At 47.5% G+C, this 25,970-nt stretch overlaps 1 protein-coding gene across 3 annotated transcripts in view; it reads left to right on the top strand.

The window, feature by feature from the left end:
* Positions 1-23,651, top strand: part of LOC146830262 (E3 ubiquitin-protein ligase TRIM39-like) — a 338,681-nt gene extending 315,030 nt beyond the window's left edge. For all 3 annotated transcript variants that reach the window (XM_085604457.1, XM_085604460.1, XM_085604458.1), the window contains one exon: positions 22,576-23,651. In XM_085604457.1, the coding sequence (XP_085460583.1) occupies positions 22,576-23,087 (512 nt within the window). In that variant the 3' untranslated portion in view covers positions 23,088-23,651. The remainder of the gene's footprint in view (positions 1-22,575) is intronic.
* The last annotated feature ends 2,319 nt before the right edge of the window (positions 23,652-25,970 follow it).

Genomic DNA, 25,970 nt, shown 5'->3' with positions numbered 1-25,970 from the left:
TCTGCGGTGCCTTCAGGACACGGAGTCGGCAGCAGCGTCGTAGATGTTGTCTGTTGGGTTTTCCTCTGTCACAGCACAAAACACACAGTCCCCAGTGCTGCGGGCAGAAGAGCTTAAAGTCTTTGCTGTTTCTGAGACTTCGTGAACAGGGGGCAAGCTCTACCTCAAGCCCTTGGAGCGACTCACAATTCAGGTTGAAAAAAGTCCAATCCAGGCCTTTCACTGCCCAAGACAGTAGCAGCCACTTCAGGTCAGCCCAGCAAAGCACTCAGCAAAGCAGTCCTTCCTTTTCGCAGTGTCTCCGGCTCTTCTTCTTGGCAGTCTTCTTGATCCAGATGAGTTCTAAAGTTCGGGGGCCTGGGCCCCAGTATTTGTACTCAAAAGCCCTTTGATCTTTGTGTCTGTGCCCGGCCAGAACCAGTTCGGCCTTCTCTGGTGTGATTTCCTGGCAGGAGGTGGAGACGGCATTGTCAGAGGCAGACCAGGCCCTTTGAGGTGCAAGGAAATCCCCTCCCTCTGCCCCCTTCGCAGCCCAGGTACATTCAGCCCTTTCCTGACCTACCTCGACTATCTGGAGCCACTCAGGCTGCCCAGGCTTCTGTCATCCAAAACCCAGACAGGCAATCCACATTCCACCAGAGGCACACGGGAGGACTGAGCAAAATAATACCCACTTTCTAAAAGTGGGCTTTACGAACTCAGAATGGAAAAAGCACCTTCGCTAAAAACTGCATCTTTAGATTCGGAGTTCAGGCATACCAAACTTCATCTCCTTATACCTTTTTCTGGGCTACGTACGTGGGTGGCACAATCTGTGCTGCAGGCCCAGGAGTAACATTTGATTCACTGGCCCCGGCACCCGTAGTGCACTTTACTAGGGACTGACACGTAAATTAAATATCCAATCATGAAAACATCAATCCATACACATTTTACCACAGGAGCACCTGCACTTTACCATTGATCAGCAGTGCGAAAAGTGTGCAGAAACGTTACGCCAGCAAAAACAGAGTCAAAACCGGGAGGTCAGAATGCAAAAACTCCAAGTCTAACACATGTCCACTCTAGCTTAAAGTAGGGAGAACTACCCACTCGCCTGGGAATTCTCTTCACTAAGGCGGAAGAACCTGGACAGGCCATCTGCGTTGGCGTGTTCTGTGCCAGAGCGGTGTTCCACCGTAAAGTCCATTCCCCTGTAGGGAGATGGACCACCTAAGAAGTTTTGGATTCTCCCCCCTCATCTGCATTAACAATCTGAGAGGACTGTGGTCGGTCTGAACCCGGAAGTGAGTCCCAAACAGGTACAGTCTTAGCTTCTTCAGCACCCAGACCACAGCGAAAGTCTCCCTTTCTATGCCACTCCACCTCTGTTCCCTGGGGAGTAGTCTCTGGCTAAGGAAGACTACTGGCTGGTCTAGGTCCTCTTCGTTCAGTTGTGAGAGCACCGCTCCCACTCCATGCTCTGACGCATCAGTCTGCACGACAAATTCCTTGGAGAAGTCGAGGGGCCTTGAGCAAGGGGGCCGTGCACATGGCGGCCTTCAGGGCATCAAATGCCTTCTGGAAGGACTCAGTCCAGATCACCTTTTTTGGCTGCTTCTTGGAAGTCAGCTCGGTTAAGGCGGCAACAATGGTGCCATATCCCTTCTCAAACCTCCAGTAGTACCTGGTGAGTCCTAAGAAGGCTCTCCCCTCTGTCTGGGTCTTGGGGAGCTCCCAAGACAGAATGGTGTCAATCTTGGGCTGTAGGGGTGCCACCTGGCCGCTCCCTACCTGGTGTCCCAAGTACACTTCCGAACCCTGCCCGATCTCGCACTTGCTGGCTTTAATCGTGAGGCCTGCCTTCTGCAGCACCTTCAAAACTTCCCTGAGGTGCTGCAGGTGTTCGTCCCAACTGGAACTGAACACCGCGACATCGTCCAGGTATACGGCGCTGGATTCCTCCAGCCCGGCCAACACCTGGTTGACCCACCTCTGCAAAGTGGCAGGGGCATTCTTTAACCAAAAGGGCATCACACGGAACTGGTAATGTCCTTCTGGGGTTGAGATTGCGGACCTCTCCTTGGCCCCCCCAGGTGCCGTAGCCTCATTCTTGTACTGTCATTTTGCTGGTTCTGCCGCGATTCTCGGAATTGTGGTGTATGTTTACTGTATAAACTTTTAAATTGCGTTGTTTTGCACACTTTGTATTATAACTGAATACGATTGGCTAATTTTTGACTTCCCTTTTTGCACAGTGTGAGTACTCCCTCACTTCCGGCGGCACAGAGCTAGGCGCCATTTTGTTTTGTAGGCGCTCTAGTCTCCAGCCCACCGGCACTATATCAATGCACGCTGCGCGTTCGCGCAGCTGACGAGCGCAGCGGGCACGCCTAAGGCAAGCCCATCTGCGCCCGTCAGCGGCGCGTCCGGGGCCGGGTCCATTCATGCTGCCCGTTGTGACTCGCGTCTCCCTTCTTACTTTAGCGAGCGCCTTCTACAGCTTCGTGGTTCATGCTGCAACCCTCAGATTTCTCCTGACCTCTATGGGGTACGTGACTTTGTTTGTGGTGCTTGTGGCTTTCGGTTTGAGCTGGGCACTACAGATGCCTCTACTACGGCCAGTACCTTTGTCATCTCGGCGGCGTTGCTCAACGTTCGCTCCTTGAATAAGCATTACACTGAGGTGTTCGAGCTCCTGGACGACAATTCGCTGGACTTTCTTTTTGTAACGGAGACGTGGTTAGACAGTTCCTCTGACCCGATCATCTCCATGGCTATCCCGTCGGGTTATAAAATTAGCAGGCAAGACGGGATAACAGGGAGAGGCGGGGGGTTGGCTGTTATCTTCAAAGAGAGGTGGGAGCTGTCCAAGTGTTCTCTCAGCACGTGGGGCGGCTGTGAAGCTCTTGATTTCACTATTCGCTGCTCCGCCCATTTCTCTCTGGGCGGCTCTCTGATTTATCGTCCTCCGGGTGCGGCTCACTCCTTCCTCCAGGCCTGTGTGGAGGCGGTCGCTTCAAGAGCCTTGCAGTTCTCTCATTATCTGCTCTTAGGCGACCTCAATATCCATCTTGACCAAAAAAACTCAAGAGACACACGTGAGCTCTTGGATATCTGCCAGTCCGCACTTCTCTCACAATGGGTCGATCAGCCGACTCACCTTGGGGATCACACTCTTGATCCTATCTTTTCAAACTTCCCTCTCTCTATCAAAGCCCCTATCCCGGTCCCTTGGTCTGATCACTACTTAATTGCCTTTTCTTGGGTTGTATCTTCTCCTAATTCTATACCTGTCGTCAGTCATAAGCCGGCGTTCAGGAAGGTCGACCCTATCCTCTATTTGAGGACGTTGGAGGCTAATAGGCCAATTCTGCCTCAAGACTTGGATCGCTGTCTAGCTGCCTTTTCCAACTGGCTTCAAGACTCCTTGGCGTTAATCGCCACCCCGACCTCGGCTAGACAGACTAGGGTCTCTCCCTCCAAACCCTGGTTTACGGAGGACCTTTATCATCTTAGGCAGGGATGTAAGAAATTGGAGCGTTCTTGGCGTCTCAGCAATTACTGCCCGGTAGCTAAGGCTAAGCTCAGGCAGGGCCAGAAACACTACTATAAAGCTATCTCTTCTGCAAAAAAGGCCTTCTTTTCCATCCGGATTGCCCAGGCCCAGAACAACCCAAAGGAAATTTTCTCAATCGTCCAGAGCTTTATGTCCCCTGCAGCGCAGAGCAGCATCCTACCGGTGACAATCGATTGGTGTGAGACGCTTTCAAAATTTTTCAGGGATAAGATTTTAAAGATACAGGGCAGCTTCTCTCGCCCGGCTGTGTCTGATGGGTCCACAGTCTCTCTGGACACATCGGCCTCCGCTCCCGGTGTATTGCCTTCTGAGTACTCCCTGCCTAACTTCTCTCCGGTGGACTTGTCCTGTACTTTAAGAATTCTGCAGGGCCTTAAGTCCATTTCTCCGGATGATCCGTGCGCGGCAAGACTCTTGGCCTCTGTGGCTGAGACGGTGAATGGGGAAGTCAACCATCTTATTAACCTGTCTTTTCAGGCGGCCAGGGTCCCAGGCTGTTGGAAACAGGCCAAAGTCCTCCCTCTGCTGAAGAAGCCTACACTTGACCCCTCGACTCCGAGTAATTACAGGCCGATCTCTCTTCTTCCTAGCCTGTCGAAGGTTTGTGAGAAGATTGTGAACAGACAGTTGTCGGAGTTTGTCGAGGGGGCGGGTCTTCTTCATCCAGCCCAATCTGGCTTCCGCCCTTCCTTCAGTACGGAAGGTGCTCTTGTGGAAGTGTCTGAGGCTATTCGGGAGTGTCTAGACGCCGGCGGGAAGGCAGCCCTGGTGCTGCTTGACCTGTCGGCGGCCTTTGACACTGTCCCCCACACAATATTGCTGCGTAGACTGTCGGAGATCGGGGTGTCCAATCTCGCTTGGGATTGGATTAAATCTTTCTTGGACGGCCGGCTCCAGCAAGTCTGGATACCTCCGCTGGTCTCGTCACCTCTTCAAGTGAGCACAGGGGTTCCTCAGGGTTCTTCCCTTAGCCCCCTTCTGTTCAATATCTACCTCACTCCCCTGGTGGCTCTAGCGGAGGGGTTGGGGGCTAAGGTCATTGCCTACGCAGATGACACTCAACTTTTGTTTACTTGGGAGAAGCAGGGGGCCTCGGTTGACCTTGTGCAGAGGTGTCTCTTCTCGGTTTTTAAGTGGCTGGCAGCTGCTCAATTAAAGTGTAACGAGGATAAATCGGATGTTTTAATGTTTGATGACTTTCCGCTTGGATTTAGAGAGTCCATCTGGCCTCTGGATTTCCCTCTGCCTGCCTCCACGAGTCAGACCGCGAAGAACCTGGGGGTCTATTTTGACTGTAATCTGTCTTTTGCTAGTCAGGTTAAGCGCCTTACAGGCTGCTGTTTCGGCCTCCTCAGAACTTTGAGAAGATTCCTTCCGCTTCTTCCTCAAGCGGCTAGGGAATCGGTTGTTCGGGCATTGATTCTATCTCGACATGACTATGCCAATGCTCTTTATGCTGGGATCCCAGCTTATGCTCTTAATAAGCTTCAGGTGATCCAGAATGCGGCGGCCCGCTTGTTGGGTGGCCTGGCTCCCTGGCAGAGCGTGCACGATTATTGCGCTTCCTCCATTGGTTACCAGTCAAGGCACGTGTGACATTTAAAGCTCTCACTATAGCCCATCGCGCCTTACATGGACAAGGCCCCGGCTACTTACAGAAGCGCTTCTTGTTTTATGTGCCGGGGAGATCCCTACGCTCCTCATCTCTCAGGCTGATGAAGATTCCTGGATTTCAGCGACACAGGCTAGGGGGCACCTCCTTGATTGTGTTCGCTGGACGCGCATGGAATGCGCTCCCCCTGTCGCTTCGCACTGTTGATGATCTTGGCACTTTCAAGAAACTGCTAAAGACACATCTCTTTTCTTAAGTTCTAGTTACAGTCTGTCTTTCCCTTGGGCCGCGCCGGGACACTCCTCGGAGTAGCTGCGCGCGTAAGAAATGTAGATAACATAACATAACATAACATTCGACTGCCTTCGCATTTAGGACCAGAAAAAGTGGGTGACAAGCCTGCCAAAGGTCTTGTCCTGCCCCAAATGTCCTGCCAAAGGCACGTCGTGAGCCAGACCCAGTGGGAAGGTCCAGAAGCGTGGGGGTATCACCACACACGGGCTGACCCAGGTTCCGCGATCTTAGGCTCGCTATACAGGAAATCATTCTCCCAGTAGATCCAATGTGATCCGGACTGATCACCAGTTGCCTGGGCTGTGGCCTGCCACCGCAGACCCTCCAGAGAAGGGCACTCTTTCTGCTCCCTATAGAATTCTTCCCTGGTGGGACCCCCTTCTTACTGCCAATGGGTCAGCTCAGAGATGTCCCCCTGTTCGGCTACCTGTTCCCCTGTAGGCACCGGGGCGTTCCCCTCAAGGTCCGCCTCCTCCCGGGCCGTGGGAACTTCGGGGGACGTTTTCCTGCACCCCATGCCCTTTCTCTTGGCAGGGACCTGGGCCACTGTTTCAGGCTCTGTGTCCCTCTGATCACCCTCTCTGGCCGCCATGGACCGAGTGAACACCAATGCCCATTCTGGCAACCCAAGCATCTCCAAGTGGGACCTGAGCTCAACATCCTTCCACAAGGACTGCTCCAGGCCGTTACTGAGCAGACAATCGACAGGCATGGAAGGGCTCACAACCACCCTCAAGTGACCTGAGACCCTCCCCCCCACTCGAAGGGAACCTGCGCCACCAGATACTGGCGCTCTGAATTGTCGACTGCAATTACTTTGTGGAAAGCCCTGGGGACTACCTGCTCCTCAGATACCAGGTGACACCGGACTGAGGTCACACTGGCTCCAGTATCCCTGAGAGCCTCTACTCTTGTCCCATTGATGGTCACCCAATGCTGTATTTCTTTGTGTCAGAGGCCCCGGGTTTCCTGGGACAATCTCACTGTCCCCTAGTGAGACGAGGGTCATTTCTGCGGTGTGCCCACCCTCCTGTGGGTACTCCTCCTCCTCCCCAAGCGCTACACTAACCAACACCTTGGACTGCCCACCGGTGGGTGGCTTTGCCTCCTTTGAGCACCTGGGGTCCCCCTTCATGTGCCCCACCTAGTAACATGCAAAAAATGTGCGGGGGCCGGTCTCAGAATGCTTTCCTTTTGAGACGCCTTGCTTCTTATCTCCGGGGGGATGGAAACCTTTACCCTGGGTGTTAGTTTGGGGCCCTTTAGAGAACTCCTGTGCTTTAACCTTGTGCCCCCCACCTGTCTGCTGGGGACCCTGCCCACCTTTGGCTGAGTCTCCCCCAAATGCTTTCTTGTAGACCCTGGTACTCACCCAGCGGTCCGCCTCCATAGCAAGCTTCCTGGGGTCAGTCAGCTTACTATCAACTAGGTGCTGGCGCAGATCTGCAAAACATAGACTGGACAGGTGCTCCCATGCAATCAAATTGTATAGCCCCTGAAAATCTGTCACATTACTGCCCTTTGCCAAGCCACCCAACGATCGGCAAAACACATCCACATATTCCAACCACGTGTTGGCATCGGACTTCTTACTGGCCCTAAACTGGTCCCTGTACTTTTCAGTGGTAAGACCATACTTAGTGAGGAGGGCCTCCTTCATGTCTGGATAGGTGAGGTGATACCCCTTACCCAAAGCTATTAAAGTATCCCTCGCTTCTTCGGGGAAGAGGGGCCACAATCCTGCTCCCCAATTCTCTTCAGGGACCCCATTCAGATGGATTGCTGCCTCGTACCCTAGAACCACCTTTGTATGTCGTCCCCCTTCTTGAACTTCTTGCCTACATTCTTGGGGATGTGCAAGATTCTGTCTGCCTGCCTTGATGAGTTACTGCCACCATCTGAGCTGGTTCTTTTCTCTCGATCCAACTCCTTCATTCTGATTTCATAATCTAATACCATTCTCTTTTCTTCCATGGATATTCTAATCTCTTCTAGTTCTGTGGCTACCTTCCTTGATTTCCGTCTGTCCTCCAGCTCCTCTGGGGACAGGCCAATGCTGCCTGGCCGGGAGGTTCCCATCCCTCCCAACAGCATATCCACTCTAGGACTAGCCTCCTCCGCCTCTCCACTAAGATCACCAGATTGCTCACTTGCGTCTCTGGCTGCTTCCCAGGCCATCAGCGCCTTTTGTAGCTCGTCTTTCCTAGTGAGCCCTCTGACTTGGACTTCTCTGAGGGAATCAGGAGCGCTGGTGTCGGCCGGCATCGGGTGCTGTTATGCGAAGTGCAGCAGTGCGGTGTGTGGTGCCCACAGGTCACGGTGTGAGCAGCGGCTAGGTGGCGGCATCAAATGGAGTCGTCAGTGAGACCAGGGTCGTGGTGTGAGATGAAGGCGGTGCGAGATAAAGGCGGTGCTCGCCATGGTGCTAGCCGGTCATGGTGCAAGCAGCGTCGTCGTCGTTGCTGAAGCGCTGTCATCGACTGACGAGCGGGAGTCGATAGTGCCGGCGTCAGTGGGCCAAGGCTGCGGTGCGAGGAGATGGCGGTGCATTGTGTGACTTATGAGCAGTGCCCTCGAACTATGGTGTAAGCAGCGGTGTTGATTTCGGCATGGAGTGGCGGTGTCAGGGAGGCCGAAGCGTCCTAATGAAGCAATGCGGTGCGGAGTGCGATGCCCACAGGTCGCGGTGTGAGCAGCGGCTTGGTGGCGGTGTCAACAGGCATCGTCGGTGAGGCCAAGTTCGCGTTGCGGCGGTGCTCTCTTCGGTGCCAGAGTTTCAGCGTGAAGCGAGGTGGTGCGGAGTGCGGTGCCCACAGGTTGCGATGACCAAGGTTGCAGTGCAGCATTGCCCTCTGCGGTGCCTTCAGGACAGGGAGTAGGCAGCGGCGTCGTAGTAGTCAGCAGTGGTGTCGTAGACGTCGTCAGTTGGGTTTTCCTCTGCCACAGCACAAAACACACAGTCCCCAGTACTGTGGGCAGAAGAGCTTGATGTCTTTGCTGTTCCTGAGACTTTGTGAACAGGGAGCAAGCTCTGCCTCAAGCCCTTTGACCGACTCACAATTCAGGTTGCAGAAAGTCCAATCCAGGTCTTTCACTGCCCAAGAAAGAAGCAGCCACTGCAGGTCAGCCCAGCAAAGCGCCCAGCAAAACAATCCTTCCTTTTCGCACCGTCTCTGGCTCTTCTTCTTGGCAGTCTTCTTGATATAGATGAGTTCTAAAGTTCGGGGTTCTGGGCCCCAGTATTTGTACACAAAAATCCTTTGATCTTTCAGGCAGAGGGTGTCTATGCCCAGCCAGAACCAGTTCGGCCTTCTCTAGTGTGATTTCCTGGCAGGTGGTGGAGACGGCATTGTCAGAGGCAGACCAGGCCCTTTGAGGTGCAAGGAAATCTCCTCTCCCTTCCCCATCGCAGCCCAGGTCCATTTAGCCCTTTCCTGACCTACCTAATCTATCTGGAGCCACTCAGCCTTCCCAGCCTTCTGTCATCCAAAACCCAGACAGGCAATCCACATTCCAGCAGAGGCACATGGGATGACTGAGCAAAATAATACCCACAATCTAAAAGTGGCCTTTGCAAACTCAGAATGGAATAAGCACCTTCGCTAAAATCTGCATCTTTAGATTCTGAGTTCAGGCATACCAAACTTCATCTCCTTATACCTTTTTCTGGGCTACGTATGTGGGTGACACAATCCGTGCTGCAGGTCCACGAGTAGCATTTGATTCACTGGCCCCTGCACCCGTAGTGCACTTTACTAGGGACTCACATGTAAATCAAATATCCAATCATAAAAACATCAATCCATACACATTTTACCACAGGAGCACCTGCACTTTACCACTGATCAGCAGTGAAAAACGTGCGCTGAAACGTTACGCCAGCAAAACCGGGAGGTCAGAAAGCCAAAACCCAGGGGATGCCAAGTCTAACAGACACTTTGTACAGTGCACTGCATAATGCAGTTGTCTATTTAATACAATGTATCCAATAGTGCAGTGTGCTGGCTAGTGCAGTGTGCTCTCTAGTATAGAATACCGTCTGTTGCTGTGTGTCATCTGGTGCAATGATCTCCATAGCACTGTGTACTGTCTAGTGCAGTGTGACACCTAGTGCATTGAGACCATTTGCTGCTTCAGAAAGAATTGCCCGCGATCTTGAGGTAACCACCCAAGATTCAGTCTCTGTCTCGACCCCCTGGAGTCATAAAATGGAAAGGAAAACAAAAGTGGAGACCAGACAAAATTAAAGTTGTGCATGAAGAGAAAAGTCTTGAGCTGTTTCCTAAAGATGTGGCTAGGAATGGGGATAGTGTGGCAAATCTAATGTTTACTACAGTGTACTGTCTAGTGCAGCACTGTGGTCAGTCTAGTATAGTGTACTGTGTAGTGCACTTTGCTCTCTAGAGCGATGTGTCAACTAGTACAGTGTTACATGTAAGCTGAGTGCGCATTATGGTGCAGCGTTTTGTGAAATAGCATATTGTCTATTGTGTTGTGCTCTCTAGTGCTGTCTCCTGCGTAGAACTGGGTGCTGTCTAGTACAGTGTATTTTCTAGTGCAGTGTGCTGTCTAATATAGTGTTAGTTCTAGTGCAGTGTATTGTGTACACTTTGGGCTGCCTATTTCAGTAGCAAACTCATGCAGTGTGCTAATTGGTAGAGTGTACTGTCTGGTACATTGCACTATTTTACGGTTCGGATGAATGGAGTGTGTGGTCTAGTATAGTATGCTTAATGGTGCAGTGTGCATCTAGGACTGTGTGCTCTCTACTGCACTGTAATGTCAAGTGCAGCATACCATCTAGTGCAGTGTGCTGCCTATCATTGTGTGTTGTCTAGAGCAGAGTGCAGCTTTGAACAGTGTTCCCTGTACTAAATTATACAATGATATGCTTCGTGTTGTATTGTACAGTGTGTTTTCTTTATCGTTATGATATATTGTGCAGCCTAACATCACGTACAGTGGTCTTTTGTGATGTGCTGTCTAGAGATGTGCACCATCTAATAGAGTGTGCTCTCTAGTGCAGTGTGCATAGAGCTGTATACTATCTTGTACCGTGTATTAATAAGTACCATTGAGTGCAAAGAGTGGCCTAGGCAGTATGCAGTTTAGTCGTGTGATTATCTATCACAGTGTTTAGTACAGTGGGCTCTCAAGTACAGCGTTCTGCCTAGGGCAATGAGGAGTACTCTAGCTCAGTGTACTCTCTGCAATGTGCTCTGCACTACTGCGAGTTGTCTAGTGTAGTCTACCATCTAGGACAGTGGGTGCTGTAAAGCCGTGCGCACTCTGCAGTGCACTCTGTAGTATATTGTGCTGTCTGGTGTAGTGCTCCATCTAGGACAGTGTCCTCTTGGCACAGTGGATGCTCTAGCATAGGATTTAGCTCAATGGTCTGCCTAGAAGTGTTCTGTGTAGTACTGTTACCTTTTTAGTGCAGTCTACCATCTGGTGCAGTATTTTGTGTAGTACAGTGGGTGTAAAGTACAATGTACTGTCTACAGTGTGTTCTGAAATACAGTCACCTTTTATTAATGCAGTCTCCCATCTGGTACAGTGTACTGTCCAGTACAGTGGAAGCCTAGTGCAGCGTGTACTGTCTACAGTGTGTTATGCAGTACAATGACATTTTTTTTAGTGCAGTTTACCATTTGGTGCAGGGTTCTGTCTAGTACAGTGGATGCTTAGCACAGTGTACTGGTAGCAATGTGACATACAGTACAGTCAGCTGTCTAGTGCACTCTGCCATTTAATATAGTGTACTTTCAGCAGAGTCCTCCGTAGTACAGTGAGCTGTGTAGTGCAGTCTGTCATCTAGGACAGTGAGTGCTGAAGCAGGGTTTAGTACAGCGGGCTCTCTAGCAAAGTCTTCGGTTTAGTACAGTGGGCTCTCAAGCACACTGCACTCTGTGCATTGTACACTGTACTGTGAAGGATGTTACCGATTTAGGGCCACCCGAGTCACTAATGACCACCTCTCAGCCTTCTGTACCAAATGAAGAGTCGGTCAGACAGTGGAGAATATGAACCAATAACTGCTTATCATATACACTGAGAGTGGAGCCCCGTCCAGTCACTAGGAGTGCTACAGAGAGGACTGACTTCAACAAGCACAAAGATACATTATGTACATTTCACAATTGGGCAAAGGCACACCCACGGTGGAATTTTCCAGGCAGCTGCAGCTGAACAGCAAAATACAGAACAAAAACATTTCCAACACTCATATCTTGCAAAGGAGACATAGTCCAAGGACATTCTATCCGGAGCCTGCCACCAGATATGGGGGAGAGGGCCTCTGCCTGGAGTGAAAGATATGCGCTAATGAAAACAGTGTATTCATTGCTTAAACAGAACCTAAGAAGAGAAACAAAACTCAGAAGGGGGCCTTTCTCGGAATTGAGCACAAACAGTTTTGAACAACTTAAAATGGTGCCTGGAAAGAAAATGGTTAGCGAATGCTAACTAAACAATAACATTACATGAGCATTTTCAGGCCTAATTTAACAGACCCTTGAGCTAAAGACATTTTTTTTATATGAATATAAAAGGAAAACAACAAAATGCATATCATTGGAATATCATCATAACAGCAGACATCTGTAGAAAAGCAATAGAACAGAATAACAAAATTCTGAAACACAGAAAGGAACTTGGGAATGTTCCTTATCATCAGTATCGGGAAGGGAAACAGCGAGGAGAGAAGAATCCTCAAAGATCCCTTCATGGATATTCATAAGATTGTCAACATCCTCCTGGAGAATCATTGTGGCATTTGTAACATGGGCTGATATTTTCTGTTTGGGCGTGAACATGGAGGCACAATAAAAACAGCAAAGAGGGAGACATTGGATGGGAACGCAACAAAGCACCAGCACCACTACAAAATAAATCAGTCGCTCAAAGATCCAATTCCAGCCTCCAAAAAGGGAACAACCCCAGTTCCCACTTCCCATGCCTTTGACATTCTCAATGATGTCTAGAATATGTTGTGTTATGTTTTTCTCCATATTTTCTATCCCCATAACACACTGGTCGTCAATTAAAGCGCAAACACCACCAGACTTGGCCAATAAGAAGTCTACAGCATATCTAGTCTGTTCGGAGTACACCCGCATACTCTGCAATTGGGTAGTGATATCTCTCAAAGCTGCTACTGTGGTATTGGATAAAATGTGTAACTTACACCAAAAATATTCTTTGGTTCTCTCCTCTCGGGCCACAGCCATACCACCCAAGGAAAATATCAAAGACAGGATTATCCAAACGTGATACAATTGTTATAGCTATTCACTTCAATATCTGTGACTCCTTCGCAAAATTCCTTTGTGAGAGTTCTCTTTACCTATCTCTTTTTCAGCTGAATGTCCTCAAACGGAACTCCCAAAGGCAACACCATCCCAAAAGCCACATCCTCAGTACCATTATAGACATTAGTGTAGGTCCCAATAGAGAGGAAATAAAACCCAGGGTGTGCATTCATCGGTCCTTCATAATCTACTGCAGAATATCTGGAAATAATTCTGAATGTACTGGGGTCTGATTTGTGCTCTAGTGAGAATGTCTGTTTGTACAATATCGTTCCAGAACAGTTGATATACAGAGAAGTGTCTGTAAAATTCCCTATAGGTCAACAAGCAGGGTAATAGCCAGCTTTTCACGGTACCATAATCTCTTTATAATGCCAGCCTATAAGTGTTATATTCTGCTCTTCCATATCAAAGTTGCCACAATATGTACTATTTTCACACCCAGGGTAACCCTCCCCCTGTAGTTTTCTGTAATACAAACATGATCTGGGTTAATCAAGGCCAATCATACCCTTGACCTCTACAAAGTCTGGTGGCCTGGTATATGTGTAGTTAACAAGCGACAAAGGATATGCTGTCCAAAGGCTGGCAACAGAACCAATAGGATAACAAGCAGCCCCATTCCCAAAAAATCTCCTGTGTGCCGACACAAACAGATTATTCGTGGTAGCTCTCTTACCTTTTCCCAAAGAAGCATGTCCACTCAGGTCAAGTGGGTGAGCATCATGTATATCCTCCAAAAACCACAACACCCCCCATACTGCTATTACCACCATCACTAGAACAGTGATATCTATTATTTTACTGCGGACAGACCAATTCATACGACATGGACTTAGAATAATCTGTTGTTCCTCCTGATCAACTAGTTTACCGAAAGGATGTATAATGTTATCAAACAAGGAAGCTCAAAATAATAGAACGTAAGTTTTCCCAGTGTCCATCAGAGCCTCGCTGGTAGAGGCTCCTATTGTCCATCAATTAGTTGGCACCCTAGAGCACCGGCGGTGGAGCTTGCTCTGTCCTAAGCTCTTTAAACTTATCCCACGTCAATGAAGATGGTATACCTTCAAAGTATACTTCTACTCTCCCTAACTAGTTCAAACTGGCAAAGAGAATGCAATGTTTATCCCTATTTTCGATTTTTTTTGTTGGTACTGTAACTCAGTACTACCTATCTTTCACAGTCCATCCCTAATCTTCCTTTTACTTAGACTCAGTAGCCCTCAGCCGAGGGCGCAGATTGTACCTTGCAAGCCCAGGCACTGTGTGATCAATGAACAGAGGCTCCTGAATAGCTCATATCTCTGGAGGAACAGCCTCATTCAAAACATGGTCATTCTCCTTATCTGTCCACATCTAGATCAACTGGGCATCACTAAAAGGAACACACCTGGATACCTGTTCACACTCACTGTCGCCAAATCCCTCTTTGGCAAAGGTAAAGGAATCCTCTGGCAGTGGGTGGCATGCACCCAGTTCTTCCGACCAGCAACCTTTACAGCCATCCGTGTCACCAACAGAACCTGCTCAGGACACTTCCAGCACGGCTCCAAACGTTTCTTCCACTGGAAGTTCCTGATGAGGCCAAAATCTACAGGTTGGATATCGCGGCCGGGTCCCTCTGGTACAGAAGGTAGGGACTTTCACACCTGTTGGTGAATAGAACGTAAACTTTTAGTTAACTGGCCAAGATAATCAAGCAACACTGGATATTCAATATCGAAGTATTTACGAGGACGTGGAATGCCCCAGACACTACCAGGTGGCCGAACACGACCTTATAAGGTGGCAATCCTGTTCTAGAATGAGCTGTTGTTCTAGTGGACAGAAGGGCGAATGGTAGGGCATCATGCCATTTCAACCCTGTAGTTTCCTGAATTTTTTGCCAATTTCAGTTTGAGAGTACCGTTGTACTTCTCAACAACACCTGCTGACTGTGGATGATTGGCAGCATGAAATTTCTAATTTACACGCAGCCCTTCACAAATCAATTGAACCACTTTTGCATTAAAATGACTTCCGTTGTCACTCCAGATAACTCGAGGGAAGCCGAAACGAGGAAAGAACTCCTTAAGGAGCACCTTTGCAGTTGTAATTGCCTTATTGTCGTTAGTGGGATAAGCCTCAACCCATTTGCTAAATGCACAGACAACCACTAAAACATATTTAAGATTATTGCATCTCTCCGATTCAATATAATTCATCTGAAGGACTTCAAAAGGAAAAGTAGGTGGTGAGAAATTACCAGGTGGTGTAGGGGTACCATTCCCTGGATTATGCATCATACAGACTATAAAATATTTCACCAAATGCATAGCTCTTTTGAAGATATTATCATTATCCCACACCGGGGGCTAACAATTTACAAATGCCTTTTGCACTAGTATGAGCTGGACCATGTGCCATTGTAACCACGGGAAGAACATACGCATCAGGCAGCATCCATTTCTGTTGCCCTGATTTATCAATCCAACAGCCTTCCTCATTCAATTGTCCTGTACTCTCCTGCCATCTCGCTAATTCCTCTATCGTGGCTTATCTTTGTATCTCCTTTACACTTTCAAGACTATTTTCAAACAAGCAACCTCGGGAACCCACCTAGTTGGACCTGCAACAAACATTTTCTTCAACTTACTTCGAGCAGTGTCCTTAGCTACCTGATCTGCAAATGCGTTCCCTCGGCCCACAGCATCAGTAATCTTTTTATGAGCACTACACTTATTTATTGCCAATTTATTGGGAAGCGTTAAAGCAGACAAAAGTCGCAATATAATGTGGCCCTGCTGAATCTTGGTGCCATGAGAAGTAAGGAACCCCCTCTCCGCCCATGAATCGCCCAAAATTATGCGCGACCCCAAATGCGCACTGGCTGTCTCTGTAAACATTGACACCCAGTTCTTCACTAAATTCGCAAGCTCAAATTAAGGCAGCAATCTCAGCAGCCTGAGCTGATTGATAGGGAACCTGTGATGTCTCTACCACTGTACGCAATGTACTGATAGCATAAGCTGCAGTGGTGGTGCCAGCTCGTCATTTAAAACAAGAGCCATCGACATATAGTTCCCCTTGTGGGTCTGATGAGGGAACATCAGTCAGGTCTACCCGTCCTTTTGTCTCTTCTTCAGTCAGGAAGGTACAATCATGTTTGTCAGCTGCATCGTTCTCAGAAGGGAGGGGTAGTAACGTAGCTGGATTCAGAGTGGCACATTTTTTAATTGTGATATGTTTAGCAAACAATGTCAATTCATATCCAGTAAGACGTAAGGTGCTGTGTCTTCGGCTTATTCAAAAGTGTATCCACAGCATGGGGTACAATGACTGTGAGGTCTCTATCAAGTACGAGTCCTGCTGATTGTATTATCGAAGTGGTCACAGCCGTGGCTGCTCTCAGACAGCTCGGGAGGGCTCTAGCGACAGGGTCAAGCACAGCAGAAAAGTAACACAAGGTGTCTGTCTATCCCCAAACCTTTGAGTCAAGACCGAAAGCGCCCAGCCAGCCATCTCATGGACATAGAGTGTAAACTGTTTACCATAGTTAGGTGTACTAAGCACTGGAGCCAAGCAAAGCGCAGTTTTTAGTTGCTCAAATGATTGCTGACATTCTGGCATCCAAGGCAAAGGCTCATGCACTGCTTTTGTTGTTAATGCAAGCAAAGGTTTGATTAATAAAGAATAGTTCAGAATCCACTGGTGACAGTAGGAAGTAATACCTATAAAAGCACGTACATCTTTTTGAGTTTGTGGAAGGGGCATTTTAACAATGGTACTGATACATTCGGGGGCAACCTCCTACCCTCCTTAGACAGCAGGTAACCTAAATAGATGTCCTCTTGTTGACAGTACTGAAATTTAGAAAGAGAAACCTTATGTAAATTATGTGCCAAATGCAACAATAATTTGACTGCACGATCTTTACAACCTTGTTCTGTGTCAGAAGCTATTAGTAGATCATCAACATACTGCACTAATACATTTCCTGAGGGAAGTGATAATGAATCCAACTGACCTTTTATTGCCTGACTATAAATACTAGGACTCTCAGTATAGTCTTGTGGAGCGTGACAAAATCTAAAACCTTTGCCGGCTAATGTGAGCCCAAACAAATACCTACTATCAGGATGTATAGGAATGCTGAAAAAGACGAACTTCAAATCAATAACAGAAAAACACTGAGCAGTAGATGGAACCATTGTCAAAAGTGTGGTGATATCAGGGACAACTGGAAATTGCGGTACCACTATTTTGTTAATCTATCGCAAATCAATCACAAAACGATGAACATCATCAATAGCATCAGAAGAATTTGAGGGTGCCCTTTTCAGAATTGGAAGAATCAGACTATTACAAATGTTGGCAAACGTTTCCTCAACCACTCCTTTCCGTATCAAAACCTGAATAATCTGTAAAAGGGCCTTTTCACCTGCTTGTTGAATTTTATATTGCGGAAGGCGTGGCAAGACAACATGTATAACTGTATAGAAACTGGTGGTATGTGTAACAAACCCACATCGGTATCACCTGTAGCCCATAATGCGGATGGTACCTGAGCGAACTCAACTGGAAAGGCATCCTGAAACAAACAGTTTCTAGCACTCACATCCGGACCCATAGTAATATAAACACCAGCAGCGGAGCAATAAATAGTAGCATACAATTTTTTCAACAGATCCAACCCCATTAAATTCTCACCACAGTTAGCCGTTAACAAAATTGGAGATTCCACAGTGAAAGGGCCAACAGTCAATGGATGGGGTCATGAAACGGGATTTACAGCCAGTACAATCAAAAAACCTACAGAAACATTATTGTGACCAGATAGAGCCACCCCAGGGACCATACATCGAGGAACAAAACTTTTTGTCGCACCTGTGTCCACCAAAAGTTCCTTAGTTGAGCCTTGCAAATCCGCTGTGACATAAGACCACGCTGATCTACAGGTTTCTGAAGTGGTCCCTCACCCTGTCCCTGGCTGTCCTAGCTGTAAGACATACCTGTCATATCATCAATATCATAATTATTGTGGTAATACTGTCCATCTCCAGGGTCATCAAAATAAATATGATCAGAGCGGCCCTGAGAAGTCGCAACATTCTGTGTGCTATCAGTCCCGTGACCTCTCCCACCAGAACCACTTCCTCTATGGGACGCAACCTTCTGCAAAAGAACAGGACACTGGCTACGCCAATATCCTTCCTCCTTAGAATATGCACACTGGTTCTGTCCCAAAGGTGTCCTCGAAGGCTGCCTCACACGCGGAAGTTGCTGTGAAGGACCTCCTCATCCTCTAACATTACCTCTAAATGCTGGCTTCAACAACACCTTCGTCTTTAAATCCTTATACTTTTTGTCAGTTTTATCCTTCTCCTCTTGATCCCGATGTTCATAATATTGGGCCATATTTAAAATGACAGAAGGAGAAGACGTGGACAAGGTGCTTTCAGATGACTGCAAATGAGTCATTATTTCAGGAAGAAGTTTAGTAACAAACCTATCAACAAACAAACAAACTCCTCCCTCTGTGGACATATCCTGCCCACTATAATCCAAAAACGTATCTTCAAACGAAGTACAAAAATCTGACATGCTCTAATCCTTCTTCTGTCAACAAGCTGTCAATCTATCCCAACTTACCTTCTTAGGTGGAATGAGTGTATGCATGTAAGTAATAATACGACCAGGCAAAGCAAGTATCTCAGCACGGGGCTTATCTCCTGGCTTCTTTTCCTGATCCCATCCTTTAATCTCATCCCATGTGCCACCCAATTCTGCAACGTGATCTTGAGTATGCACCTGTCTCCAAATATCAACCGGAATAAGAGGACCAAAAAACATTTCAATATCAGCAAGAGTCATTACAGTAGAAGAGGCAGCCACTGCCAACTCCTTATAATAGGCAGTAGGGTTCTTCCTAGGATCGGGCAAAGTCGCTTTAAGGGCTAAAACCTCACTTCTTTTCCATGGCGTATAAACCCACTGCTCTTGAAAACTTGCAGCTATACCTGCTGTAGTAACATTACTGAGCTGATCCGTTAATTCAGGTATTTCTGGATGATATATGTGATGAACCTCATGCATAGGCAACTGAGTAATTGTAGTAGGACTCATATCATGCAATCGAGCTCTGTAAGAAACAATAGTGGCAATGTTTGCAAGCACCTGTTCTGGGGCTAAATTAGCTATATAAACACGATCCTTAATTTCAAATAACACTTGCGGTGCCTCCGTCTTAATGTAAATTCGCCAAAGATCAATCAATGTAGCAGACGTGCTGAAGAACATGCTGTTGTAAGAAAGGCTCAAGCTTGCGCACAGTTCGCCAAAGGTCCTCAGTCCCATAAACTGGATTACTAGCCCACTTCATAGCCTGTTTCACTAATATATCTTTCACATCCTCACTTACTACAGAACACACCAGCGGACCCATTTGTTCCCTAAATTTCACCCTATCCCTGTCCTCAAGCCTTTGTACCGTAGTATCAGTGTCCACAAACATTGGGGGATGTATAACTGCAGGAGGAGGAGTGATAGAAGTATCCATGGTTGCACCGGAGGAGGGAGAACTGCGAACACAGAAGTTGGAAAAGTAGATAAAACAGAGGTCACAGATGACAAAGATGGTGAAGGCAAAAAAGAAGCAGGGGGCGCCGTAGCCAAAGCAACAGCCACCGCAGATACGGGAACAGCCAAAGCAGATGAAACAGGCTGTTGTGGCTGCAAAGGGACAATGGGATATATCCTCTGCAGGGCATAGGATGTGGGGGTCGAGTATCTAACAGTTCCCCTACAAACATATAATTTTCCTTCTTGGCTATATAGGACTTATCAAAATGCAACTGAAATCTCCTTTTCTCACACTCAATTCCGGTCTCCTGTTTTCTCTATCGTACGCCACAGCTTTCTGTGTATGAGTCTGCATTCTCCCTTTCCATGCATCTTTCTCCATTTTCAACCGCCTTCTTTAGCCTCCTTCTGCCAAATTCGGAGAGAATCAAACATCAACTGCCTACTTCGCCTCTTAAACAACTGTTCCTGCACAAACCCAATCTTTTGTTCATCAAAAGAGCCCATCAAAGGCCACTGCAACTCGGCGTTGTCTCGCGTATATTTGTGCCGTAATGTACCAAACATAATAGGGCCAAGGCTGTGTTTAACATACATGTCAAAGTTAGGGCTACCCTCAATAGGCGCCGGCTGAGCTTCCTCCAACCAGGCATCTGCAGAGCAACAACGACAACACAAACTCCAGATTTTGTTCAGACCAGGCATTATAAAATAAAAACAAGATCTCTTTTACCTGGCAAAGTGGTTGCAAACACTATTCATACAAGCGGTCCTTAGACCGTATCAAACCCAAACCATAACGATACATATCCACAAAGAACCAAAACAAACACCTGTTATCTCCACTGCCGACTCTTCAGATCAAACGGTCAGATCCAAGGGTTTCACCGTTCAGGAATCCAGTTGGGATGACCTCTGGGCGAGGTACCGTCCGGCAGGACAGAAGGAGCAGCTGCGACACTCTTCGTGCAAGGAACCCTAAGCCTTCAGTTCGACTCAACGATGTCCTTGGCCTCCCCTCCCCCCCGTCTGCGAAGAGGGGATGGGTCAATCACCCAATGGAGTCCCTGTTTGGGTGCCAACTGAAGGAAGTTACCCGTTTAGGGCCACCCGGCTCCCTAATGACCAACTTTCCGCCTTCCATACCAAATGAAGAGTCAGTCAGACAGTAGAGAATACAAACCAATAACTGTTTATTCAGGCACACTCAGAGTGGAGCCCCGTCTGTCCAGTCACTAGGAGTGCTACAGAGAGGACTGACTTCAACAAGCAGAAAGATACATTATGTACATTTCAAAATCAGGCAAAGGCACACCCACAGTGGAATTTTCAGGCAGCTGCAGCTGAACAGTGAAATACAGAAAAAAACGGTTTCAACACTCATATCTTCCAAAGGAGACATAGTCCAAGGACATTCAAACTGGTGCCTACCACCAGATAAGGGGGAGAGGGCCTCTGCCTAGTGAGAAAGGTATGCGCTAATCAAAACAGTGTATTCATTGCTAAAACAGAACCTAAGAGGAGAAATGAAACTCAGGAGGGTTATTTCTCGGAACTGAGCACAAACAGTTTTGAACAACTTAAAATGGTGCCTAAAAATAAAATGGTGTAGGAAATGCTAACTAAACAATAACATTACATGAGCATTTTCAAGCCTAATTTAACAACTGCAGTGTACAAACGAGTTCCTGTTTTGGATTGGCCCCATTCACCTCATGTTCCATATATAGTGCCTCGTGTGTGTGATGCTCCTTCTACAACAGAACTGTGTATAAAGCACATCTCTGCTCCTCCAGATAAGCGCTGTTTAGTGCAGTGTGCAGTACAATGCCTTCCCATAGGTGATGTCTATCACGGTGTACTGTACATAGCGCTCCTTACTGATAAGTACTTTCTAGTGCAGTACACACTACACAAAAGTATGCTTCTTTCAGATATGTGTTGCTAGTGAAGTACAGTACAGTGCACTCATTTCATGTACTTGCTGTACAGTGCAGACTTTTGTACAGTAGGGTGAGCCCCTTTCAGATAGGTACTGTCTAGGACAGTGTAAACTACAGTGTGGTCCTTTGAGATAGCTGCTGTCTAGTGCCGTGCACTGTACAGTGCAAACCTTCCAGATACGTTCCGTGTAGTACAGTACAGTGTGCTCCTTCCAGATAGAAATTTTCTAGTGCAGTGTACATTGCAAAAGTATGCTCTTTCCAGATAGGTGCTGTCCGGTGCAGTATCAAACAAGGTGCTCCTATGAGGGAGGTGCAGTATAATGCAGAGTGCTTCTTCCAAGGAGGTGCTGTATAGTGTGGTATATTGGCAGTTGAGTGTGCTCCTTTCAGATAGGTGCTGTCTTGTGCAATGTAAAATACAGTGCAATCCTTTGAAATAGGTCTTGTTCAGTGCATTAAAGTACAGAGAGCTTCTTCCAGATAGGTGGTGGTTAATGCAGTACATTGAAGTGCACTCGTTCCAGATAGGTGCTCTTAGTGCAGCACAGCACAGTCTGCTCCTTCCAGGTAGATGGTGTGTAGTGCAGTCTATTGCACAGTACAGTGTGCTCCTTTCGGATATGTGCTGAGTAGGGCAGTGTAAAGTACAATGCGGGCCTTTGTGATAGGTGTAAAGTACAGTGTGTTTCTTTGTGACAAGTCCTGTGTAGTGCAGTGTACAGTGCAGTGTGTGCTTGCCACTAAGGTACTATGCGTGCAGTATATTGTACAGTACAGTGCATTCCTTAAAAATAGATGTTGTCTAGTTCAGTTTAAAGTATTCATAAAGTGTGCTCCTTCCAGATAGGTGCTGCTAGTGCAGTACAATGCAGTACGCTCCTTCCATGTAGTTGCTGTATAGTGCAGTCTCTTGTACAGTGCAGTACAGTGGGCCCCTATAGGCTAGGCACTGTCTAGTGCAGTACAGTAGAATGTGCTCCTTCCAGGGAGGTGTGGTATACTACAGTGTATTGTATAGTACAATGTGCTCCTTCCAGGTAGGTACTGTCTAGTTCAGTATATTGTACAATACAGTGCTCTCCTTCCATATAGGTGCTGTATAGTGCAGTATATTGTGCTGTACAGTACGCTCCTTCGATGTAGGTGGGGTATAGTGCAGTATATTGTACAGTACAGTGCACTTATTCTGCATAGGTGCTGTCTAGTGCAGAGTAAAGTTCAGTGTGGTTCTTTGTGATAGGTCCTCTGTACTGCAGCTTAAATCTCTAATTCTGAATCTCTTCTCTGCAGTGATGGTGACTCTGGATCCAGACACAGCACATCCTCAGCTCCTCTTGTCTGAGGGGCGGAGACGTGTGGGACAGACATACACAGAAGAGCCCTTGTTGGTCAGCCCCAAGAGATTCATCACCCTACCCTGTGTGCTGGGGAGTGAAGGGTTCACCTCAGGCAGACATTACTGGGAGGTGCAGCTGTTGCAGCAGAGGAAAGGTTGGACTGTGGGGGTCGCAGCAGAGTCTGTGGAGAGGAAGAGTGCAACCACGTGGTCACCTGACAGGGGAGTCTGGGCTCTGAGGAAGTCATGGGATGATCAGTACTGGGCTCTCACCTCCCCTCAGACCCGTGTGTTCACTCGTGAGCAGCCCCTGAAGCTGGGAGTGTATCTGGACTACGAGGGGGGGAGGCTGTCCCTATACAACACGGACTCCATGAAGCTTCTCTACACTTTCCCCCAGACCTGCTTCACGCACAGGCTCTTCCCGATCTTCGGTCTGGATGACGGAGAGCTGAGGTTGGTGTAGGAGCTGCAGCCCCCCAGGGGCAGAGCTGAGGCTGGGAGAGGAGCTGCAACCCCCCCAGGAGCAGAACTGAGACTGGTGGAGGAGCTGCAGCCCTCTCCTTTGCCTCCACCATTGCATTTATTCTCCCCTCCCCCACTCCTAGAGGTCCCTAGGGGAGGGGCACCATTTGCTGAAGTCCTGTGAGGGGTGGGGTTGTGACTCCAGTGTGGAGAAAGGATAACCCTATTAGTGGTCCCTATGGGTGGAGTTGTGTGTATTAGTCTAATGTGGGGGAGGAGCTATGACTCCTGTGTGGGGGAGGGGCTTTGACACCTGTGTGGGGGAGAGGCAGTGACATTGCATTTCTCATCTCAGGATTAACCCCTTCTGCTTCTAATTTGTCATTTAATTAACATTCCAAACTGTAGTGTTTTGGTAACATATGCACCAACCCGTGTGGATCTGGGCGGACTATGTACGGGCACTACGTAAGAGACTGGGATGTGTTAAGGTGTGGTTAACAGAAGTATGATGTTATGCTTAGTGTATGAGTGTATGTTGGAATATAAATAATTATGAAACAGACCTCTGTGTGTGGCGTATTTCATTTATGTGCTACCAGACTGGCGACTAGTAGGGAATACATGCCCGAAAAAAACAGGGCTGCTTTCTCTGAGAGTTTGCAACAGTACAGCTAACTTCTCATGCATGCCACGTGTGTTTCGAATCGATGTAAAGCAGTCTGCCACTGCCACATGTGGATTCAAAGCCCTACTTCAGCCCGTACACGGCCACAGAAGAAGTCAAAGGCCCTGCAGAGGAGCGTATTCGAAACGCCCACCAATATTGTCGGTGAGGTCTTCAGCAGAAACGATGTGCAGTGCCCGAACACTGAGCCAATTATACAGATGAAGCAAAAGATATCGGTAGTGATAAGCAGGTATGAGAAACAGAGACTTTAGTCACCGCCAAGAGCAGTAAAAGCACTCTACAGCCTCAGATCACACGTAGCGACCCAGTATCAGGCACAATGACAGTGCTTGTCAAAGCTGCAGAAGCTACTGCTGTTACCTTAGGTGGCGAATGCTGCCTAAACAGCACGTGCCATCAAAAGCGGCACTGCGGCCGCGTACCTGAAGCCACCACCATTTGACACTGAAGAAGCATAATTCGGGGGAAACATCCTTAACCCCGCAGTCTTTACAATGACCAGCCTTTACTACGAAGTCAGTACCCTGAATGTGACGGTACCACGTGTTACTTCACTACGCAAGTCGTTACAATGACTTGCTGTAGGGGTCGTGTTGTTGGACTCGTGTTGGATTCTTAGGTCCAACACCTTCCCTACTGTTGCGTAGACTGGAGTTGGAATCGTAAGTTATACTATTCCAAAGTCCAGCGCCCCCTAAAGCCAGTTGTGGGTATTTTGTGAAGGATTCTAGCTGCAGCATTCTGGACCACTTGAAGTTTTTTTTATCACGTATTTTGGACTCCCTAAATAAAGTTTGTATAGTCTAGATGTGAGCTGATTAACCCGTTTAGGTATAGTGGTATTATATGTAAGAATTTTCTCAGGGATCTCAGAATGCCAAAACAGGACCCAACCAGTTTTTGGGCCTGTGTTTCCATAATGAGTTTGTCATCAAACTAGAAACCCAGACTTTTTACTGCCTGGGCAGTTTCAGTTATTTCTCCTAGTTGTTCTGGCCATAACAGTGTCAGCCATCTTGAACTGTTGTTACCGACCACAAGTATTTCCTTTTGTGACCATTAAGTTTCAGGCTACTTGCAGAAATGCAATCTGTAACCTCCTTGAGGCATGAGTTAAGCTGGGTGGAAGTTCGACTGACACCATTTGTAAGAGTCATGATGGTCGGTGTATCATCTGCATACGACAATAAGATTAATCCGTGTGCACATTCAATCACTGCTAAGGAGAGAATGTAAAGATTAAAAACTGTGGGGCTTAGTGAGGAGCCCTGTGGAACTCCAAACCATAGAGGATGGACAACTGAATAAAGCACATCTTTGCACACCTAGAGCTCCTATTTCTTAAGAAGGATTCCAGCCAATTATTGATGTCCCAGTTGATTCTGACTTCCTTCATGCTCCGGATTAGTGTAGGATGTGACATGGTGTTGAAGGCTGCCCTTAGATCTAACATTATGATGGCTGCTGAACCACCTTAGTCCAGAATTGAACATAGTTCCTCAGTGGCTACAAGCAGTGCAGTCTCCGTGCTACAGCCTGATCTTATGCCTGTCTGGGTGGGGTGGAGAATATCATGAGTTTCCAGAAAACTGGAATTATGTTTTTTGACATTGTTTCCAAGAATTTGCTTACTACAGGAAGCAGGGTGATGGGTCTATAGCTTTCTGCCAGAAGAGGATTAGTCATAGGATTTTTTAGTAGCGGTTTTACTATGGCATGTTTTCATGCTGGGGAATATTAACACTTGCCAGGGAGTGGTTAAGAATGTCCATAAGAATGGGCAAGAATACAACTATGATATTGTACACAAACTGGGGAAAGATCAAAACCCAGCAGATTAATTTTCACAAGAACTGCTGCATTGTCACAGATCAACTTCCAAGATGGCTGAAGAATATCTCAGCTTCATCGTGAGGTTCGGAACACCTGCGGTTCTGACTGTTGTACAAATTGTTGCTGCTATCAACAAGGACAAAGTTCAAAGCCCTCATTGCAACTCAATCGTGGAGAAAAGAACCCGGCCTCTAGCTGATTACATCAAATTCCAAAAGTTCACAAATGTACTGGATAAGCTGTCAGTCACCCTAGAAGGTATAATCTTGAGAAGCTCGAGAATCGTCATACCCGAGAGCCCAAGATAGCAGAATTTCAAGCTGGCTCATGAAGGACACCTTAGTTTTCTAGCCACCAAAA

This window comes from Triturus cristatus, chromosome 5_1 (assembly GCF_964204655.1).
Source record: "Triturus cristatus chromosome 5_1, aTriCri1.1, whole genome shotgun sequence".
NCBI lineage: Eukaryota > Metazoa > Chordata > Amphibia > Caudata > Salamandridae > Triturus > Triturus cristatus.
Note: the sequence above shows the minus strand (reverse complement) of the source record. Positions and strands in the feature narration are given on the sequence as shown.